Genomic DNA, 19,964 nt, shown 5'->3' with positions numbered 1-19,964 from the left:
TGTCACGTCTGTTAAAAATGCGAGGTGCCATTTCCATTCTGGGTCGATCAGCTCTGGGACCGTTTTGTCTTTTAAATGAAGAAATGCGTTAATTTCGGGTAGCAGCTCGTAAAGACGCCTCAAAACTCTGCCCCGGCTCAGCCATCGGACCTAAGTGTAGTACAGCACATCTCCGTGCATAGACTCCAGTTCAGACAGGAATTCTTGGAACTGCCTGTGTTTAAGTCCCTTTGCTTTGATGAAGTTTATGCACGACACCACAACCTTCATTACAGAATCCCACGTCAACACTTTGCAGCACAGTGCTTGCTGATGAATTAGGCAGTGGACTCGTAGCGGGCGGTGAGACCTCTTTTTCCAACTCCGGTTCAGTCGTGAAGCTAGCTAGCTTTGACCAGTCCAGGTCCAACTTCTCCATGGTTTGGCACACTTTGTCAAAAATATCCTCTCCGTTATAGTCCCTTTGAGACTTTGGAGGGCTGCCAGCTCCTCGCATATCTCAAAGTTTGCGCTAACTCACGAATAAAAATGAGCAGTTGCGCTGTGTCTTGCATGCTCTCATCCAGTGCTAATGAAAAAAGTCAAATTCTTTCGTCTTCTGTTGCAGCTGGGCATATACATTACTCCCGATTTCTTCAACGCGTCTGGTGATTGTACTACAGACTTACGGCATTAAATGCATCTTTCTTCTCGGGACACACCTCCTCCGCGACAGCATCCATACATTTCTTAACAAACTCTCCGTCAGTGAAAGGCTTACTGCTTCTTGCTATCAGTTTAGCAACCCGAAAGCCGGCCCGAACGGATGCCTGGTTCAGCTGAGCTTGGCGTACAAATGTATTCTGCTGAGATAGTAGTCCACTTTTTAGCTTTGAGAGTTTGTCTGCTCGTATTTGGCCTTGCAAATCAAAATGCGAGTGTAGCGAAATGCTTGTGCTTCTAGTTCCGACAATGCAGTGATAACCAACAAGTAATCTAACTAACAATTCCAAAACTACTGTCTTATACACAGTGTAAGGGGATAAGGAACATGTACATAAGGATATATGAATGAGTGATGGTACAGAGCAGCATACAGTAGATGGTATCGAGTACAGTATATACATATGAGATGAGTGTGTAGACAAAGTAAACAAAGTGGCATAGTTAAAGTGGCTAGTGATACATGTGTTACATAAGGATGCAGTCGATGATGTAGAGTACAGTATATGCATATGCATATGAGATGAATAATGTAGGGTAAGTAACATTATATAAGGTAGCATTGTTTAAAGTGGCTAGTGATATATTTACATCATTTCCCATCAATTCCCATTATTAAAATGGCTGGAGTTGGGTCAGTGTCAATGACAGTGTGTTGGCAGCAGCCACTCAGTGTTAGTGGTGGCTGTTTAACAGTCTGATGGCCTTGAGATAGAAGCTGTTTTTCAGTCTCTCGGTCCCAGCTTTGATGCACCTGTACTGACCTCGCCTTCTGGATGATAGCGGGGTGAACAGGCAGTGGTTCGGGTGGTTGATGTCCTTGATGATCTTTATGGCCTTCCTGTAACAACGGGTGGTGTAGGTGTCCTGGAGGGCAGGTAGTTTGCCCCCGGTGATGCGTTGTGCAGTCCTCACTACCCTCTGGAGAGCCTTACGGTTGAGGGCGGAGCAGTTGCCGTACCAGGCGGTGATACAGCCCGCCAGGATGCTCTCGATTGTGCATCTGTAGAAGTTTGTGAGTGCTTTTGGTGACAAGCCGAATTTCTTCAGCCTCCTGAGGTTGAATAGGCGCTGCTGCGCCTTCTTCACGACGCTGTCAGTGTGAGTGGACCAATTCAGTTTGTCTGTGATGTGTATGCCGAGGAACTTAAAACTAGCTACCCTCTCCACTACTGTTCCATCGATGTGGATAGGGGGTGTTCCCTCTGCTGTTTCCTGAAGTCCACAATCATCTCCTTAGTTTTGTTGACGTTGAGTGTGAGGTTATTTTCCTGACACCACACTCCGAGGGCCCTCACCTCCTCCCTGTAGGCCGTCTCGTCGTTGTTGGTAATCAAGCCTACCACTGTTGTGTCGTCCGCAAACTTGATGATTGAGTTGGGCGTGCGTGGCCACGCAGTCGTGGGTGAACAGGGAGTACAGGAGAGGGCTCAGAACGCACCCTTGTGGGGCCCCCGTGTTGAGGATCAGCGGGGAGGAGATGTTGTTGCCTACCCTCACCACCTGGGGGCGGCCCGTCAGGAAGTCCAGTACCCAGTTGCACAGGGCGGGGTCGAGACCCAGGGTCTCGAGCTTGATGACGAGCTTGGAGGGTACTATGGTGTTGAATGCCGAGCTGTAGTCGATGAACAGCATTCTCACATAGGTATTCCTCTTGTCCAGGTGGGTTAGGGCAGTGTGCAGTGTGGTTGAGATTGCATCGTCTGTGGACCTATTTGGGCGGTAAGCAAATTGGAGTGGGTCTAGGGGTGTCAGGTAGGGTGGAGGTGATATGGTCCTTGACTAGTCTCTCAAAGCACTTCATGATGACGGAAGTGAGTGCTACGGGGCGGTAGTCGTTTAGCTCAGTTACCTTAGCTTTCTTGGGAACAGGAACAATGGTGGCCCTCTTGAAGCATGTGGGAACAGCAGACTGGTATAGGGATTGATTGAATATGTCCGTAAACACACCGGCCAGCTGGTCTGCGCATGCTCTGAGGGCGAGGCTGGGGATGCCATCTGTGCTGCAGCCTTGCGAGGGTTAACACGTTTAAATGTCTTACTCACCTCGGCTGCAGTGAAGGAGAGACTGCATGTTTCCGTTGCAGGCCGTGTCAGTGGCACTGTATTGTCCTCAAAGCGGGCAAAAAAGTTATTTAGTCTGCCTGGGAGCAAGACATCCTGGTCCGTGACTGGGCTGGATTTCATCTTGTAGTCCGTGATTGACTGTAGACCCTGCCACATGCCTCTTGTGTCTGAGCCATTGAATTGAGATTCCACTTTGTCTCTGTACTGACGCTTAGCTTGTTTGATAGCCTTACGGAGGGAATAGCTGCACTGTTTGTATTCAGTCATGTTGCCAGACACCTTGCCCTGATTAAAAGCAGTGGTTCGCGCTTTCAGTTTCACGCGAATGCTGCCATCAATCCACGGTTTCTGGTTAGGGAATGTTTTTATCGTTGCTATGGGAACGACATCTTCGACGCACGTTCTAATGAACTCGCACACCGAATCAGCGTATTCGTCAATATTCCCATCTGACGCAATACGAAACATGTCCCAGTCCACGTGATGGAAGCAGTCTTGGAGTGTAGAGTCAGCTTGGTCTGACCAGCGTTGGACAGACCTCAGCGTGGGAGCCTCTTGTTTTAATTTCTGCCTGTAGGCAGGGATCAGCAAAATGGAGTCGTGGTCAGCTTTTCCGAAAGGGGGGCGGGGCAGGGCCTTATATGCGTCGCGGAAGTTAGAGTAACAATGATCCAAGGTTTTACCACCCCTGGTTGCGCAATCGATATGCTGATAAAATTTAGGGAGTCTTGTCTTGCAAGCTATCGTACTTGTCTTTGTGACGGGGGGATTCATAGTGTCGGCGAAGATTGTATTCTTTGAATACTGCCACCGTCTCTTGACAGATGAGACAAACAGCCTTTTCTTTGCATTGAACAAAAAAAAGAATCGTTTGTCCACTGCAGGTTAAATACCCTGCATTCTGAATCAATTTTTCTCTTACCTAACCTTTTCGCCATTATTCCGTTCTCTCTTTGACAGGGCCGGGCCTAGGATTTTTTTCTGGAGGCCAAATAGGAAAACAATTTGATAGCGTCTCTGGTATTGTTCAGAGGGCCGGGCCAAATGTGCTGACGGGCCGTATCCGGCCCGCGGGCCGTAGTTTGACCACTGCATAGCCTATCAATGTGACATAATATTACATTCCTACAACCACCAATCAACATGACCAAACTTGACATTCCCACAATCACATCACATACAGAAATGTAGTTGCTTTGTTCAAACGAGAGTCACAGTTGGATAACAGGGATTGAGCTGTGTTTGCTAAGAGATACTCACCTCAAAGTAAGTCTCGATGTACTCGGAGACGATGTGCTCTGACTTGGGTTTGTTCTGACAATACACCACATACATATGGAGACGCCTCTCCTGCAATACAAACAGTGAAATCACCCTGTATCAATTTACCATGTCATAAAATATACAACACTATCCATAATTGCTTTAGATTCAAGATAGGAGGACATGGCTACTGAAAACATCTCCTGCAATAGAAAATCAAACAGACACATTCACCTCGTAGCAACTTATCATGTCAGGAAAATGCTTGTACATAACACGATCCTCAACCGTTATGAACAGATGGAACTTATCATTCAAACTATTGTACATATTGTGTTGTAGGAGGTGCATGACTCAATCCATGAGAGGAAGGAAGCTACAAAACTTAAACAGAATGGAAATCATCCTCATTAGAGAAAACAAATACACTCTCTCCCTCTTTATTTCTCTCTCTCTCATTCGCTCTCCATCTCTCTCTCGCTCTCTCCCCATAGTCAGTTTAGTGTGACTAATTGTCAGACAGCAGAGAGCAGCAGAACTAGGAGTGGTAATACGTGTGCTGTGTGCTGTGTGCATGGGTGCGTGTGTGTGAGAGGGGTAATGGAGCAGCAGGTTATGTATAATTTACCCACAATGCTGCTCTGTTATCATCTATGTAACCAGAGCGGTTTACAGCGAAGCAGTTTGGCTCTACCTTTGACCTAGCAACTAATCTGGAGCTCTGTGGACTGGAGACCAGACCAGCACCTGAGTAGAATGTCTATGGGCCCGGGGCCTGTCATGAATGAAGTAACTGTACCTAAATGGAGTAGTGTGTATGTATGGATGTGATGGATTCATTCATTTCATGCCCTATTATAAGCCATAAAGTTATCATGTTAAGGTAAGACCCAGATGCAGACAACGTCAAGTTAACATTTTAATAAGCCAACAGGGACAGGCAAAAGACAAGTCAAGGACAATAATCCAGATAGCTGGGGCAAAGGTACTGGACGGCAGGCAGAAAAGGTTAAACAGGAACAATCATGAGACAGGAACAGGGGGAAAACCGCTGGTAGGCTTTACAAAACAAAACGAACTGGCAACAGACAGAACACAGGTATAAATACACAGGGGTTAATGGGGAAGATGGGTGACACCTGGAGGGGGTGGAGACAATACCAAAGATAGGTGAAACAGATCAGGGTGTGACAGTAACCCCCCTCTCCTACCTGGGGGCATACCTGGTTGACCGGGGTGTCCCTGGTGGGGACCCAGCACCTCTCCTCCGGGCCATAACTCTCCCAGTCAACCAGGTACTGAAAATCCCTGACCTGAGGTCAGGGATAGGATAAAGTAATCCTTCTCACCCCCTTAAAAGATTTAGATGCACTATTGAAAAGTGGCTGTTCCACTGGATGTCATAAGGTGAATGCACCAATTTGTAAGTCGCTCTGGATAAGAGCGTCTGCTAAATGACTTAAATGTAATGTAAATGTAATGAATAACCACCGCAGTGGATGTGTTGTTGTGTACAGATCATTACTCTGTGGGGAGGGAAGGCTATGGTAGTGCACTGCTAATCCGCTGTTTTGTTGTTGTGTGATGGGGGAGGAGGGGGTGGGGGGGGTTGTTTGTGTGTGTGTGAATGCATGTGTGTTTGCGCATGCATATGTGTGTGTGTACACGGTGGTGGGATTGTGCGTGGATATGTGTGTATGCGTGTGTATAAGGTACGTTGTTGCCATGGCACCGAGATGGCGGCCTTGGAATTTACTGCTGCTAATTTAATTGGTAAGTAATTATTGAGGGCGTTTCATGTTTATTTTTTTGCACAAATGGTTTTGTTTTTTGAAAGTGTTTTGAGAGTAGACCATGAATATTGAACAACTCTGGTTCATGATAATAAACTGGATGATAAACGCGACTGCTTCTGCATCAACCAACACATCTTGCGGACAGCTATGTCCACAGACGTCAAGGCTGTCGTAGGAGCAATGATGGTCGGTGGCTGGGTAGGCACTAGCTGTTCCCAAAGCCAGATTTACTCTCAAATAAACCTTGATAAATCTCAAGCTCACCATGCAACAGCTGTCTCCAACCATCAGAGTCACATAGGCTATTAACCAAAATTGGCAAACACACAAATAATATTATTACAAACACCTATATAAAAATACAGTCCTAAAAACATTTCCATATATTTTCTTCCTCGATTCCTTTTCAGTGTCGTGATCTGGATGTTTCTTTCCTTGGGTTGGGTAGTGATGACATTATGGTCCCTTGTGGCTAGTGGGTTCCAGATGGCAGGAACACAGTAGAAATGTGACAGATTGGTGATGACCAGGTCAAGGATTGCTTCTCATCTTGTTGGTTGATTAACCATCTGCTTTAAACTGTGACTTTTACATAGCCTCCCCACATCCTGCCTGTTGAAATCTCCTCCGATGGAAAAAGCAATGGCAGGGTATTTCACTTGTAGTGCACCAATAGTCTCCACTAAGTGATCAATGAAGATATCACCCTGTGGTGAGTCAGGTAGGAAATGCAGTGCACATATTGCAATTCTGGAAAGGAAGACGAGGGAGGTGATATGATCTGACCTTAACCACTATTCACTAGTTTGTAATGTCTAGCATGTCAGGGGAAACTGTCTCAGATACAATTGCTATGTCTGATTTAGTGTCCTTGAGACACCATTCAAACTCATCTAGCTTGTTGCAGAGAGAGTGGGCGGTACATAGAAAGTGTGCTGGTAAGTGTTTATTGTTCTTAGCAGGGGTTTGAACGGAGACGTGATGTGAATTCAGTTTTGAGCATTCACTTGCTGCCGTAGTGCATTGTTTAAGGTTTGTGGGTGATCGGCTGAGTTTTGCGATGAGGGTTTGCTATTTTTGGGAGGAGTTACGACCTGCAGTGGCGTGCCGTGGTTGTGGTGAGGTCGCTGGCTGGGTAGGCACTAGCTGTTCTCAAAGCCAGATTTTCTCCCAAATAAATCTGGATGAATCTCACGTTCACCATACAACAGATAGATCCAACAAACAGAGTGACATAGGCTATTAAACGAAATTGTCAAACACAAACACACACAATGTCATTGTGTGAAATAGTGTTACACACACCTACGGTATATAGTAAATAAGGTTCAAATTAAATGACCATATCATCAATCGAAATGGCTGAAAAATGCATTTCAAAATGTCAAATAGTCTCATCAAAACATAATTCTAGCTTGATAAATCCAATGCTTTATGAAATGAAATAGATATTAAAGCCACTAAAGAATAGGCGATGCTGAAAATGAGGAAGTATGCTACAAACTAAAGTCTTTTATAAATATTTGTATTCATTATGGATCCCCATTCGCTGCTGCCAAAATTAAGGCAGCAATACAATTTTAAAAACATTACAATGCATTCATAACGGATTTCACAACACACTAAATGTGTGCCCTCAGGCCCCTACTCCACTACCACATATCATCTACAACACAAAATCCTTGTGTACATGCATGTGTCTGTGCCTATGTTTGTGTTGCTTCACAGTCTCCGCTGTTCCATAAGGTGTATTTTTATCTGTTCTGTTTTTTAACTGCTTGCATCAGTTACTTAATGTGGAATAGAGTGCCATGTAGTCGTGGCTCTATGTAGTACTGGGCTCCTCCCATAGTGTGTTCTGGACTTGGGGACTGTGAAGAGACCTCTGGAGGAATATCTTATGGGTGTCTGAGATGTGTGCTAGTTGTTTAAACAGACAGATCTGTGCTTTCAACATGTCAATACCTCTCACAATTACAAGATACCTCTCACAAATACAAAGGTATCTGAGGCCGCAGCCAGGATTCAGCACTGTTGAATGGACAGCGCCACGGGGGCCACTCAAACTGTATGAAAACCTACAGGTTAACTCTGTGGTGCTGAATGGACAGCGCCACGGGGGCCACTCAAACTGTATGAAACCCTACAGGTTAACTCTGTGGTGCTGAATGGACAGCGCCACGGGGGCCACTCAAACTGTATGAAAACCTACAGGTTAACTCTGTGGTGCTGAATGGACAGCGCCACGGGGGCCACTCAAACTGTATGAAAACCTACAGGTTAACTCTGTGGTGCTGAATGGACATTGCCACGGGGGCCACTCAAACTGTATGAAAACCTACAGGTTATTTTCAAACTGTACAGTCGGACAAGATCAGCCTTTAGTCTAATGAAGTCAAAATGCTTTGCATATGTTGACAGGCTCTCTACCTTGCTATCATCAAAACATTTTGACAAAGATTTGACACACGGATGCATTTCGCTGATTGTGAGAGCACCAAGTTTAACTTTTGAGCATAACAGTGAATACATGTAGCTTCAAGCACTTTTTATCTTATTTTGGCCAGCACCCAATTAAGCTGTAATGCTGTAACACTGAGGCCCCATCATATCCTTGAGCTACCAGCTTTTCAACGCAGCTGCACTCCCCCAACACTCACAATACATAATCCACCAAGACCACAGCTCGTTTGGCATCGCTCACATCATCAAATCCCAAAAACCCCTCATTGACTTCGCATTTAGCCACATAACACAAAATCACAGAGATCTGGCCTTTGTTTGTAACATATGTGGTCTCATCTTCTTCTACTGCAACAAATGTTGCTGCATTAATCTCATCTTCAATGTCCTTTCGAATCACATCACTGACTGTTTCAAACAAATCATTCTGTGTTCTGTTTGATGTACCCGAAAACACAGTGGAAGTCTCCAATTGTCTAGCTAACCTTACGTCTTTTGCAGCAAAGGTATACAGTGACTCCACATACTGTAGTTGCCACGATTACAAGAGCAACGGTTGCATCACCGCCCGGTATGGTAACTGCTCGGCATCTGACCGTAAGGCGCTACAGATCAAATCAAATCAAATCAAATTTTATTTGTCACATATACATGGTTAGCAGATGTTAATGCGAGTGTAGCGAAATGCTTGTGCTTCTAGTTCCGACAATGCAGTGATAACCAACAAGTAATCTAACTAACAATTCCAAAACTACTGTCTTATACACAGTGTAAGGGGATAAGGAACATGTACATAAGGATATATGAATGAGTGATGGTACAGAGCAGCATACAGTAGATGGTATCGAGTACAGTATATACATATGAGATGAGTGTGTAGACAAAGTAAACAAAGTGGCATAGTTAAAGTGGCTAGTGATACATGTGTTACATAAGGATGCAGTCGATGATGTAGAGTACAGTATATACATATGCATATGAGATGAATAATGTAGGGTAAGTAACATTATATAAGGTAGCATTGTTTAAAGTGGCTAGTGATATATTTACATCATTTCCCATCAATTCCCATTATTAAAATGGCTGGAGTTGGGTCAGTGTCAATGACAGTGTGTTGGCAGCAGCCACTCAGTGTTAGTGGTGGCTGTTTAACAGTCTGATGGCCTTGAGATAGAAGCTGTTTTTCAGTCTCTCGGTCCCAGCTTTGATGCACCTGTACTGACCTCGCCTTCTGGATGATAGCGGGGTGAACAGGCAGTGGTTCGGGTGGTTGATGTCCTTGATGATCTTTATGGCCTTCCTGTAACAACGGGTGGTGTAGGTGTCCTGGAGGGCAGGTAGTTTGCCCCGGTGATGCGTTGTGCAGTCCTCACTACCCTCTGGAGAGCCTTACGGTTGAGGGCGGAGCAGTTGCCGTACCAGGCGGTGATACAGCCCGCCAGGATGCTCTCGATTGTGCATCTGTAGAAGTTTGTGAGTGCTTTTGGTGACAAGCCTAATTTCTTCAGCCTCCTGAGGTTGAATAGGCGCTGCTGCGCCTTCTTCACGACGCTGTCAGTGTGAGTGGACCAATTCAGTTTGTCTGTGATGTGTATGCCGAGGAACTTAAAACTAGCTACCCTCTCCACTACTGTTCCATCGATGTGGATAGGGGGGTGTTCCCTCTGCTGTTTCCTGAAGTCCACAATCATCTCCTTAGTTTTGTTGACGTTGAGTGTGAGGTTATTTTCCTGACACCACACTCCGAGGGCCCTCACCTCCTCCCTGTAGGCCGTCTCGTCGTTGTTGGTAATCAAGCCTACCACTGTTGTGTCTTCCGCAAACTTGATGATTGAGTTGGAGGCGTGCGTGGCCACGCAGTCGTGGGTGAACAGGGAGTACAGGAGAGGGCTCAGAACGCAGATGGTAGTGCGTATGGCCCAGTGCATCACTGGGGCCAAGCTTCCTGACATCCAGGACGTCTATACCAGGTGGTATCAGAGGAAGGCCCAAATAATTGTCAGAGACTCCAGTCACCCAAGTCAAAGACTGTTCTCTCTGCTACCGCACTGCAAGCGGTACCGGAGTGCCAAGTCTAGGACCAAAAGGCTCCTTAACAGTTTCTACTCCCAAAACATAAGACTGCTGAACAATGAATCAAATGGCCACCCGGACTATTTACATTGACCCCTTCAGGTTGTTGAGGTTGCAGCCGCCTTCTACCCAAAAGTTGTCCTCGGTTGAGAAAAGCAGGCAGTGGAAACAGTATAGGTGTAATGTAGTTCGTCTGCTGTTTGAAGAGAGTCAGACCGAAATGCAGCGTGTAGGTTACTCATGACTTTTAATGAAGAAAATACGGTACATGAAATAACTGAAAATACGAAAACAACAAACGAGTGAAACTAATTACAGCCTATCTGGTGACTAACACAGAGACAGGTACAATCACCCACGAAATACAACGCGCACTCAAGCTACCTAAATACGGTTCCCAATCCGAGACAACTAGAATCAGCTGACTCCAATTAGGAATCGCCTCAGGCAGCCAAGCCTAACTAGACACACCCCTAATAATACACACTCCCAATTAATACAAACCCTAATATGAAATACAACATATAAACCCATGTCACACCCTGGCCTACCCAAACATATAATAAAAACACAAGATACAATGACCAAGGTGTGACAAAACCCCCCCCTAAGGTGCGGACTCCGGGACGCACCTCAAGAGCATAGGGAGGGTCCGGGTGGGCGTCTGTCCATGGTGGCGGTTCTGGCTCGGGACGTGGACCCCCACTCCATAAATGTCCTAGTTCCTCCCCTTCGCGTCCTAGGATAATCCACCTTCTCCGCCGACCATGGCCTAATAGTCCTCACCCTGATCCCCACATAACTGAGGGGCAGCTCGGGACCGAGGGGCAGCTCGGGACCGAGGGGCAGCTCGGGACAGAGGGGCAGCTCGGGACAGAGGGGCAGCTCGGGACAGAGGGGCAGCTCGGGACAGAGGGGCAGCTCGAGACAGAGGGGCAGCTCGGGATAGAGGGGCAGCTCAGGATAGAGGGGCAACTCAGGATAGAGGGGCATCTCAGGACAGCAGGGCAGCTCGGGACAGAGGGGCAGCCCGGGACCGAAGCAGCCCAGTACTGAGGGGAAGCCCGGTACTGAGAGGGAGCCCAGTACAGAGAGGAAGCCTAGTACTGAAAGGAAGCTCAGTACTGAGAGGAAGCTCAGGCAGGTAGTAGGCTCCGGTAAATCCTGGCTGGCTGGTGGACCTGGATGATTCAGGTTGTCTGGCCGATCTAGAAGATCTTGGCAGACTGGCACTTCTGGCGGATCCTGGCAGACTGGCACTTCTGGCGGATCCTGGCAGACTGGTGACGCTGGGCCGACTGGCGGCGCTGGGCAGACAGGAGACTCCGGCAGCGCAGGAGAGGAGAAAGGCTCTGGCTGAGCTGAACAGGCGGGAGACTCCAACAGTGCAGGAGAGGAGAAAAGCTCTGGTTGCGCTGAACAGGCGAGGCGCACTGGACGCGCTGGGCCGACTGGTAGCACTGGTGGCGCTGGACAGACAGGAGACTCCGGCAGCGCAGGAGAGGAGAAAGGCTCTGGCTGCGCTGAACAGGCTGGAGACTCCGATAGCACAGGAGGGGAGAAAAGCACTGGCTGTGCTGAACAGGCGATGCGCACTGGACGCGCTGGGCCGACTGGGAGCACTAGTGGCGCTGGACAGACAGGAGACTCCGGCAACGCAAGAGAGGAGAAAGGCTCTGGCTGAGCTGAACAGGCGGGAGACTCCAACAGTGCAGGAGAGGAGAAAAGCTCTTGTTGCGCTGAACAGGCGAGGCGCACTGGACGCGCTGGGCCGACTGGTAGCACTGGTGGCGCTGGACAGACAGGAGACCCCGCTAGCGCAGGAGAGGAGAAAGGCTCTGGCTGCGCTGAACAGGCTGGAGACTCCGATAGCACAGGAGGGGAGAAAAGCACTGGCTGTGCTGAACAGGCGATGCGCACTGGACACGCTGGGCCGACTGGGAGCACTGGTGGCGCTGGACAGACAGGAGACTCCGGCAGCGCAAGAGAGGAGAAAGGCTCTGGCTGCGCTAAACAGGCGGGAAACTCCGATAGCGCAGGAGAAGAGAACAGCTCTGGTTGCGCTAAACAGGCGGGAGACTCCAACAGCGCAGGAGAGGAGAACAGCTCTGGCTGCGCTAAACAGGCGAGGCGCACTGGACGCGCTGGGCCGACTGGGAGCACTGGTGGCGCTGGACAGACAGGAGATTCCGGCAGCGCAGGAGAGCAGAAAGGCTCTGGCTGCGCTAAACAGGCGAGGCGCACTGGAGGCCTGGTGCGTGGTGCTGGAACTGGTGGTACTGGCGCGAGGACACGCACAGGAAGCCTGGTGCGGGGAGCTGCTACCGGAGGACTGGTGTGTAGAGGTGGCTCTGGATAGACCGGAACCGTGCAGGCGCACTGGAGCTCTTGAGCACCGAGCCTGCCCAAGCTTACCTGGCTCGATGCCCACTCTAGCCCGGCCAATAGGAAGGGCTGGTATGAGTCGCAGCTGGCTCTGCACCCGCACTGGAAACACCGTGCGCTCCATAGCATAACACGGTGCCTGCCCGGTCTCTCTAGCCCAACGGTGAGCACAGGGAGTATGCACAGGTTTCCTACCTGGCATAACTATTCTCCCTTTTAGCCCCCCCCCAATAAATTTTTGGGGTGACTTTCCGGTTTCCAACTGCGTCGCAGTGCTGCCTCCTCATACTCGCGCCTCTCCGCTTTAGCTACTTCTATTTCCTCATTGGGACGGCGATATTCTCCCGGCTGCGCCCAGGGTCCTTTTCCGTCTAATATCATCTCCCAAGACCAGAAGTCCTCATATTGCTGCTCCTCACAATTAACAGGGAGAGTAGGCTCAGGTCTGACTCCTGACTCTGCCACTCTCTCTCTGCGCTTTCCTCCGTTACCTACGGTTTTTGCTCTGTATAGCCGTGCTTTCCTTTTCGATTCCATCCGTGTATAGCCCTCTTCGCATTGCTGTAGGGAATCCCAGGCGGGCTCCTGCACTCGCTCTGGGTCGGCCGCCCACCTGTCGATTTCCTCCCACGTAGTATACTCCTTGCTTCTGTTGTCCATAACGTCCTCCTTCAGATCCTGCCAGTTCACACACTGCTCGGTCTGTGAATGGTGGTGGGTGATTCATCACCGCCCGGTATGGTAACTGCTCGGCATCTGACCGTAAGGCGCTACAGATGGTAGTGCGTATGGCCCAGTGCATCACTGGGGCCAAGCTTCCTGACATCCAGGACGTCTATACCAGGTGGTATCAGAGGAAGGCCCAAATAATTGTCAGAGACTCCAGTCACCCAAGTCAAAGACTGTTCTCTCTGCTACCGCACTGCAAGCGGTACCGGAGTGCCAAGTCTAGGACCAAAAGGCTCCTTAACGGTTTCTACTCCCAAAACATAAGACTGCTGAACAATGAATCAAATGGCCACCCGGACTATTTACATTGACCCCTTCAGGTTGTTGAGGTTGCAGCCGCCTTCTACCCAAAAGTTGTCCTCGGTTGAGAAAAGCAGGCAGTGGAAACAGTATAGGTGTAATGTAGTTCGTCTGCTGTTTGAAGAGAGTCAGACCGAAATGCAGCGTGTAGGTTACTCATGACTTTTAATGAAGAAAATACGGTACATGAAATAACTGAAAATACGAAAACAACAAACGAGTGAAACTAATTACAGCCTATCTGGTGACTAACACAGAGACAGGTACAATCACCCACGAAATACAACGCGCACTCAAGCTACCTAAATACGGTTCCCAATCCGAGACAACTAGAATCAGCTGACTCCAATTAGGAATCGCCTCAGGCAGCCAAGCCTAACTAGACACACCCCTAATAATACACACTCCCAATTAATACAAACCCTAATATGAAATACAACATATAAACCCATGTCACACCCTGGCCTACCCAAACATATAACAAAAACACAAGATACAATGACCAAGGCGTGACAATAGGCGGCTTACTGGTAGAGCAGCCACACAGCCATTATTTTATTTTAATTTAACTAGGCAAGTCAGTTAAGAACAAATTCTTATTTATGATGACGGCCTACCCCGGCCAAACGCGGACGACGCTGGTCCAATTGTGGGACTCCCAATCATGGCCGGATGTGATACAGCCAGGATTCAAACCAGGGACTGTAGTGACGCTTCTTGCACTGAGATGCAGTGCCTTAGACCGCTGCGCCACTCGGGAGTTCATCCTGTGCCCCTCTTGTTTGAACAATAAGATGGTTTTCTGTCCCTTCCTGTGATGTAGGGTCAAGGGTCAGGTTTTTGCCTCCCTTTCTGGATCCTTGGAAATCCAACTTGGATTTTTTTTGAGGTGCAGTATATTGTCCATTTTGTTCGGAATGCACGCGCCAAATGATGTAGACATGCCCAAATGTGCATGAGTTTACCCACACAACATGTTTACGCAATGTCCATGTGGAAAATATGAAATCTGCTCAATTCAACGAATGTCAGCTAGGAAAAGCAGCTAGGCCTGCGGTGACCCTGTCCATTAACAGTGACTGGTGGCTGTGCACGTCAACAATGTGCATGGATTTGAACGGATGGGGAGGGAGGCATGCGTACCCTGGTGCCTTTCCAAAGGTTTTGATGTAGTATTAGCAAATGTTTTGATTATGAGCATTAAAAAAACACCTGAATCATTGAGAAAAAAATAGGAAATAACAGAAAATAAGCATTTCGTAACACCTTTTTTATTTTTTATTAAATTATCCCAGGGTGAGCATTGCCTACGCTGCCTGAGCTGACTGCACGTCACTGCGTAGGATGCCCAAGAGGAAAGCGAGAAATGAAGGAAGGGAAGCGCTGCTATAAGGTACACAATATGAGGTTTTGGTAGACAGAAGGTGCGCTTTGGTAAAAAGGGTACATTCATCATCAAAAATGAAAGGAGGACCAAGGCACTCTTCATATAATTCATTTAAATGCCTTTATTTCTATGGCATGGTCAATAGAAACAAAGATTTTGAAAAACTCTGACGCGTTTCGCCCGCATGGCCTTCGTCAGGGAGTATAAAGATGTGATAATGCGATGTCCTCTTTTAAACAGCGTTTTCCGACCCTGACTGAATTGAAAGGGATCCACACAGCAGCTAAGTAGAATGGCTACATTTCATTTCAGACAATGAGTTCAAATGTATTTTCAATGTCAGCCCGCGTATGGCTTCTTATTATCTTCTTCCAAAAGTCCACAAGGATCTTGAGCACCCCCCCCCCCGCCCCCAGCCAGGCCAGTCATTAGGGGTAATGAAAGTCTGACAGAACCCATCTCCAAGTACACTGATTACTTTATGAAGCCTTTTCTGGCATCACTCCCAGCCCATCTTCAAGACACCCCAGATGTGTTAAGGAATTAAACCGTGTAGGTACAGCTTCCCTTTTTAGTCACCATGGATATGCAGTCTCTATACACCACCGTTGAACATGAACAAGGTTTGGCAGCTATGCACCGTTTGAGTAACCGGCCTGAGACTGAGATGCCTCCTACAGAATTCATTGTCTCACTGACTGAATGGACTCTTAATAATAACATACTTGTCTTTCAGGGCCGTATTTTTGAACAAGTCAAAGGATGTGCCATGGGAGCTACAGCCCTTCCTATGTTGGTTTGTACTTGGGAAAATGACTTCATTTTGGATCACTTCTTTAACCGGATGACATGTTAGGGATGCTATATCGATGATGTTTGCCTGTTCTGGTCTAAGATTAACTTATTTCCTTCCACCAATACCTTAATAGCATTAACCCTACCATTAAAATCTGTAAAAATGACAAAATGTTGTTTGCACACATCAATCTTTAGGACGCCCAAAAGGCTAAAAGAGAATATTCCATATGGCCAATTCCAAAGAGTCTGCAGAATTTGCGATCAGGAAACAGACTAGTGTCAAATCTGCCGATTTGGAGGATCGATTCTGCAACAAGCTAGACGGGTTTGAATGGTGTCTCAAGGACACTAAATCAGACATAGCAATTGTATCTGAGACATGGTTCCAAAACAAAGTTTCCCCTGACATGCTAGACATTACAAACTAGTGAATAGTGGTTAAGGTCAGATCATATCACCTCCCTCGCCTTCCTTTCCAGAATTGCAATATGTGCAATGTATTTCCTATCTGACTCACCACAGGGTGATATCTTCATTGATCACTTAGTGGAGACTATTGGTGCACTACAAGTGAAATACCCTGCCATTGCTTTTTCCATCGGAGGAGATTTCAACAGGCAGGATGTGGGGAGGCTATGTAAAAGTCACAGTTTAAAGCAGATGGTTAATCAACCAACAAGATGAGAAGCAATCCTTGACCTGGTCATCACCAATCTGTCACATTTCTACTGTGTTCCTGCCATCTGGAACCCACTAGCCATAAGGGACCATAATGTCATCACTACCCAACCCAAGGAAAGAAACATCCAGATCACGACAGTGAAAAGGGTTTTCCAGCCACTGCCTGACTCAAACATCTGTTCCTTTGGACAATGGATTACCTCCCATGATTAGAAGTCTGAGGTTGGTGACATATCACATACATCTCTCTAATCCAAGATGGACGAATACTTCCCCACCAAAACAGCGAGGCTGCAAAACCACGACAAAACATGGATGACAGCGGAGATCAAGGCCCTAATCCAAGAGCATCAGAAAGCCTTCTCCCAGAAGAACACTGTCCTATGGAACAAGTTGAGGAACAAAATACAATGCAACATCAGAACAACTAGGCAGGCCTTCTACAGTGATAAAATCACACATTGAGGGGCTTAGCCCAGGTGATGGCAGAGGAATAGCCAATGAAATTAACCAAGCACTAGCCTCTGTGATCCAGTTCATACCCCCCATCGACCAATACTGCTTCCCTGTTACCTACCATCAAGACCAGCCCCAACCATCCAGCATGGGATATGTACGAGAAGTTGGTTAAGGTGAAAACCCCAAAAGCAGACAGAATACCTGGCAGCTTCATTAAAGAGTTTGTTTACGGGCTAATTGGACTCATGGCTGATATCCTAAACGCTTCCCTCGACCAAGATGTGATCCCAAAGGAGTGGAAAGCTGCTACTGTCATGCCGCTCTCAAAGATGAATCCACCCAGCCTTGCTGAAATCAGACCCATCTCCCTTACCTCCCTTCTAGACAAGGCAGCCAAGAGCTTCATCTCCCAGTGGGCAGTAGGAGACATCCTTCCCCAAATCTATGACCATCGATGGGCTGTACAAACATTCCGACAAGCCTGGCTTCATCTGGTCACCACTGACTATAGCAAGGCTTTTGACAGGGTCTGCCATAATGTGGCCAGACTCCTAGAAATGGGGCTTCAACCATCAGGTGAAATGGTGACTTCCTATCTAACAGGCACCAGGCATTTAAGTACCATGGCTCCATGTCGGACAGTGTCAGAGTGTCATGTGGCCTCCCTCAGGGAACGTTGCTCGGACCCCTGATATTCGTAACATACATAGACGCCGCAGTAAGCGATGCAGCAGTAGAACACTGGAAGCTACTAGAGGACAGACCCCAGACAACACCCTCTTCAAGCCAACAAGACCTGTCCGACCTGGAGTCATGGTCCAGACTGTGTCAATGTGGCTGGCATGACATTTTGTCAGACGGTTATTGTAATGCGGTATTTGACTGTTAATTAACATTGACATGTTTAGCATCCCAGGCCTCCATGCAAACAAGCTGCTGGAACATCTACATTTAAAAAACGAATAAGTAAATGTAACATACATCATCACAATAAATCTGTTATTTATTTTAGTCAGGTCTAAAGAAACATTATGATATGAAGAACATGGATTTTCAGAAGAACAGAATATGAGTTGGTATGTTATTGGCTATGTTCCATGCCATAGGCTGTAGGCTTGTTCATTTAGCAGACAAGATATGCTTAAAGGTCCTGTGCCTTGATATTATACGATGTTATAATTAAGAAGAACGTAATTGAACTTAGCTGAATGAAATAGAAAGGAGATTCTTCCCATTCTGGAGCGAGAGCGCATATGAAGTGGCTATGTTGAGCGTAAACGTGATCATTCGAAGCAGTGCGGCTTGTCAGGGTCGTGTTTCGGAGGACGCATGGCTCTCGACCTTCGTCTCTCCCAAGTCTGTACGGGAATTGCAGTGATGGTACAAAACTGTAACTACCAATTGTATATCATGAAATTGGGGAGAAAAAGTACAAAAACGGGTAAAAAGTACAAAAATAATATATTTGTTGAATAAAAAAATGGTTATCATTCGAAATGCTAGATTTAGAGTTATTTGCCAACTTTAGTTGTGAATGATACAAACCTTAGAATGTCTTAGAAATCAACACATATATGGGCTGCATGATGCGACTACAGACTATTGATGAGTTGAGAAATCCGCAAAAAGTTTGAGCTCTGTTTCTTGCATCGAGATGCACAGCTGTTCACTCATCAAGTGATCATATTCTCACCCATTCAGACTATTTTGTATTTAATCTATACTAATATGTCAAATTAGTTTAGATTTCGAATGGGCAAGAACAGAGCAGGGGAAAAAGACATGTAATCAGTATGCCTTCGAAAAGCAAATGAAGGCTGCACGCCGGTCCGTTTTTCAATGATACTTGGTAAGCTACTTGAGTTTTATAGCAGAGCTGTGCATCATTTTTTAATGATGCCTGGTGAGCTACTTTGGTTTTATAGCGGAGCTGTGCTTATATGAGCAGCTGAGAAATAAATATAGGAAAACTTGTTTCTCTCCACACATCAACCACCGTTGGAGGAGAATGCTCTCGCTGTGTGACAGCTGGTATTCCGCTCAAACGCTGTATGCCATGGGCTCTCCAACCATGTTCCTGCACCTACCCAGTCCTTCCTTTGGGAAACCAAGTGAAATATGTTTGGGAACATCGATCGCAACACATTTTCGCCAGCAAAAGAGATTTCACTAAACTGTTGACACCCCCTCTGCACACTGAAGAAATGAATAAATGAGAGAGAGGAGGATATGGAAACGCATGGTGGAGAGATATTCTGTGTCGCTAACGTTAATGTGCCACCCACTTAATTATTCAAATATTAAAACTCCCCTATTACCAGGCTATTCCAAATCAAATACAAATTCACTGTAATTGTAGGCTACCTGTAAGCCGCTCCGCACAATCAATGAACCTACAGCATGCGTAGGGCTATAGTTCTCTCCCAGACTCATAGATACACATTTTAGAGCGTAGCATAAGGTAACCAGTCCATCCAGTATGCATAATAATACAGTCCACATTCAAAGGCGATTACTCTAATTTATAGGCTAGACCAATTATGTACCGAAGACATCTTAATTCACTTTAGTTTGATGTTTTTCTGCCATGCGTAATATGCGGTAAGCTATGTATTGTATCAATTTCATTCTTTTTTTCCCCAGGCTTGGGCTCATAAGCTTTTGCATATGCAGAAACTCTAATATGTGTAGGGGTGTTTTGAATTCATCATCACCTTAGGAAGCGCTGTACATTTTGTTGTGCAAGGCTTTGAAACAACCTCTACAATCACCATGTTTTCCACTCAGTTTCAACCTTGCTGTTGTACTTCTTCAAAATGATCATCACAGTGAGGTACGTTTTAAAAGCATGAAACTGTTTT

The 19,964-nt window shown here is 46.7% G+C and overlaps 1 protein-coding gene across 4 annotated transcripts in view; it reads right to left on the bottom strand.

The window, feature by feature from the left end:
- LOC124046098 (rho guanine nucleotide exchange factor 25-like) overlaps window positions 1–19,964 on the bottom strand; it is a 132,756-nt gene that overhangs the window by 13,974 nt on the left and 98,818 nt on the right. For all 4 annotated transcript variants that reach the window (XM_046366096.1, XM_046366097.1, XM_046366095.1 and 1 more), the window contains one exon: window positions 4,030–4,119. In XM_046366096.1, the coding sequence (XP_046222052.1) occupies window positions 4,030–4,119 (90 nt within the window). The remainder of the gene's footprint in view (window positions 1–4,029; window positions 4,120–19,964) is intronic.

The sequence above is a fragment of the Oncorhynchus gorbuscha genome, linkage group LG10 (genome assembly GCF_021184085.1).
Source record: "Oncorhynchus gorbuscha isolate QuinsamMale2020 ecotype Even-year linkage group LG10, OgorEven_v1.0, whole genome shotgun sequence".
Taxonomy (NCBI): domain Eukaryota; kingdom Metazoa; phylum Chordata; class Actinopteri; order Salmoniformes; family Salmonidae; genus Oncorhynchus; species Oncorhynchus gorbuscha.
The sequence above is the reverse complement of the archived record's forward strand: the minus strand, read 5'-3'. Positions and strand labels throughout refer to the sequence as shown.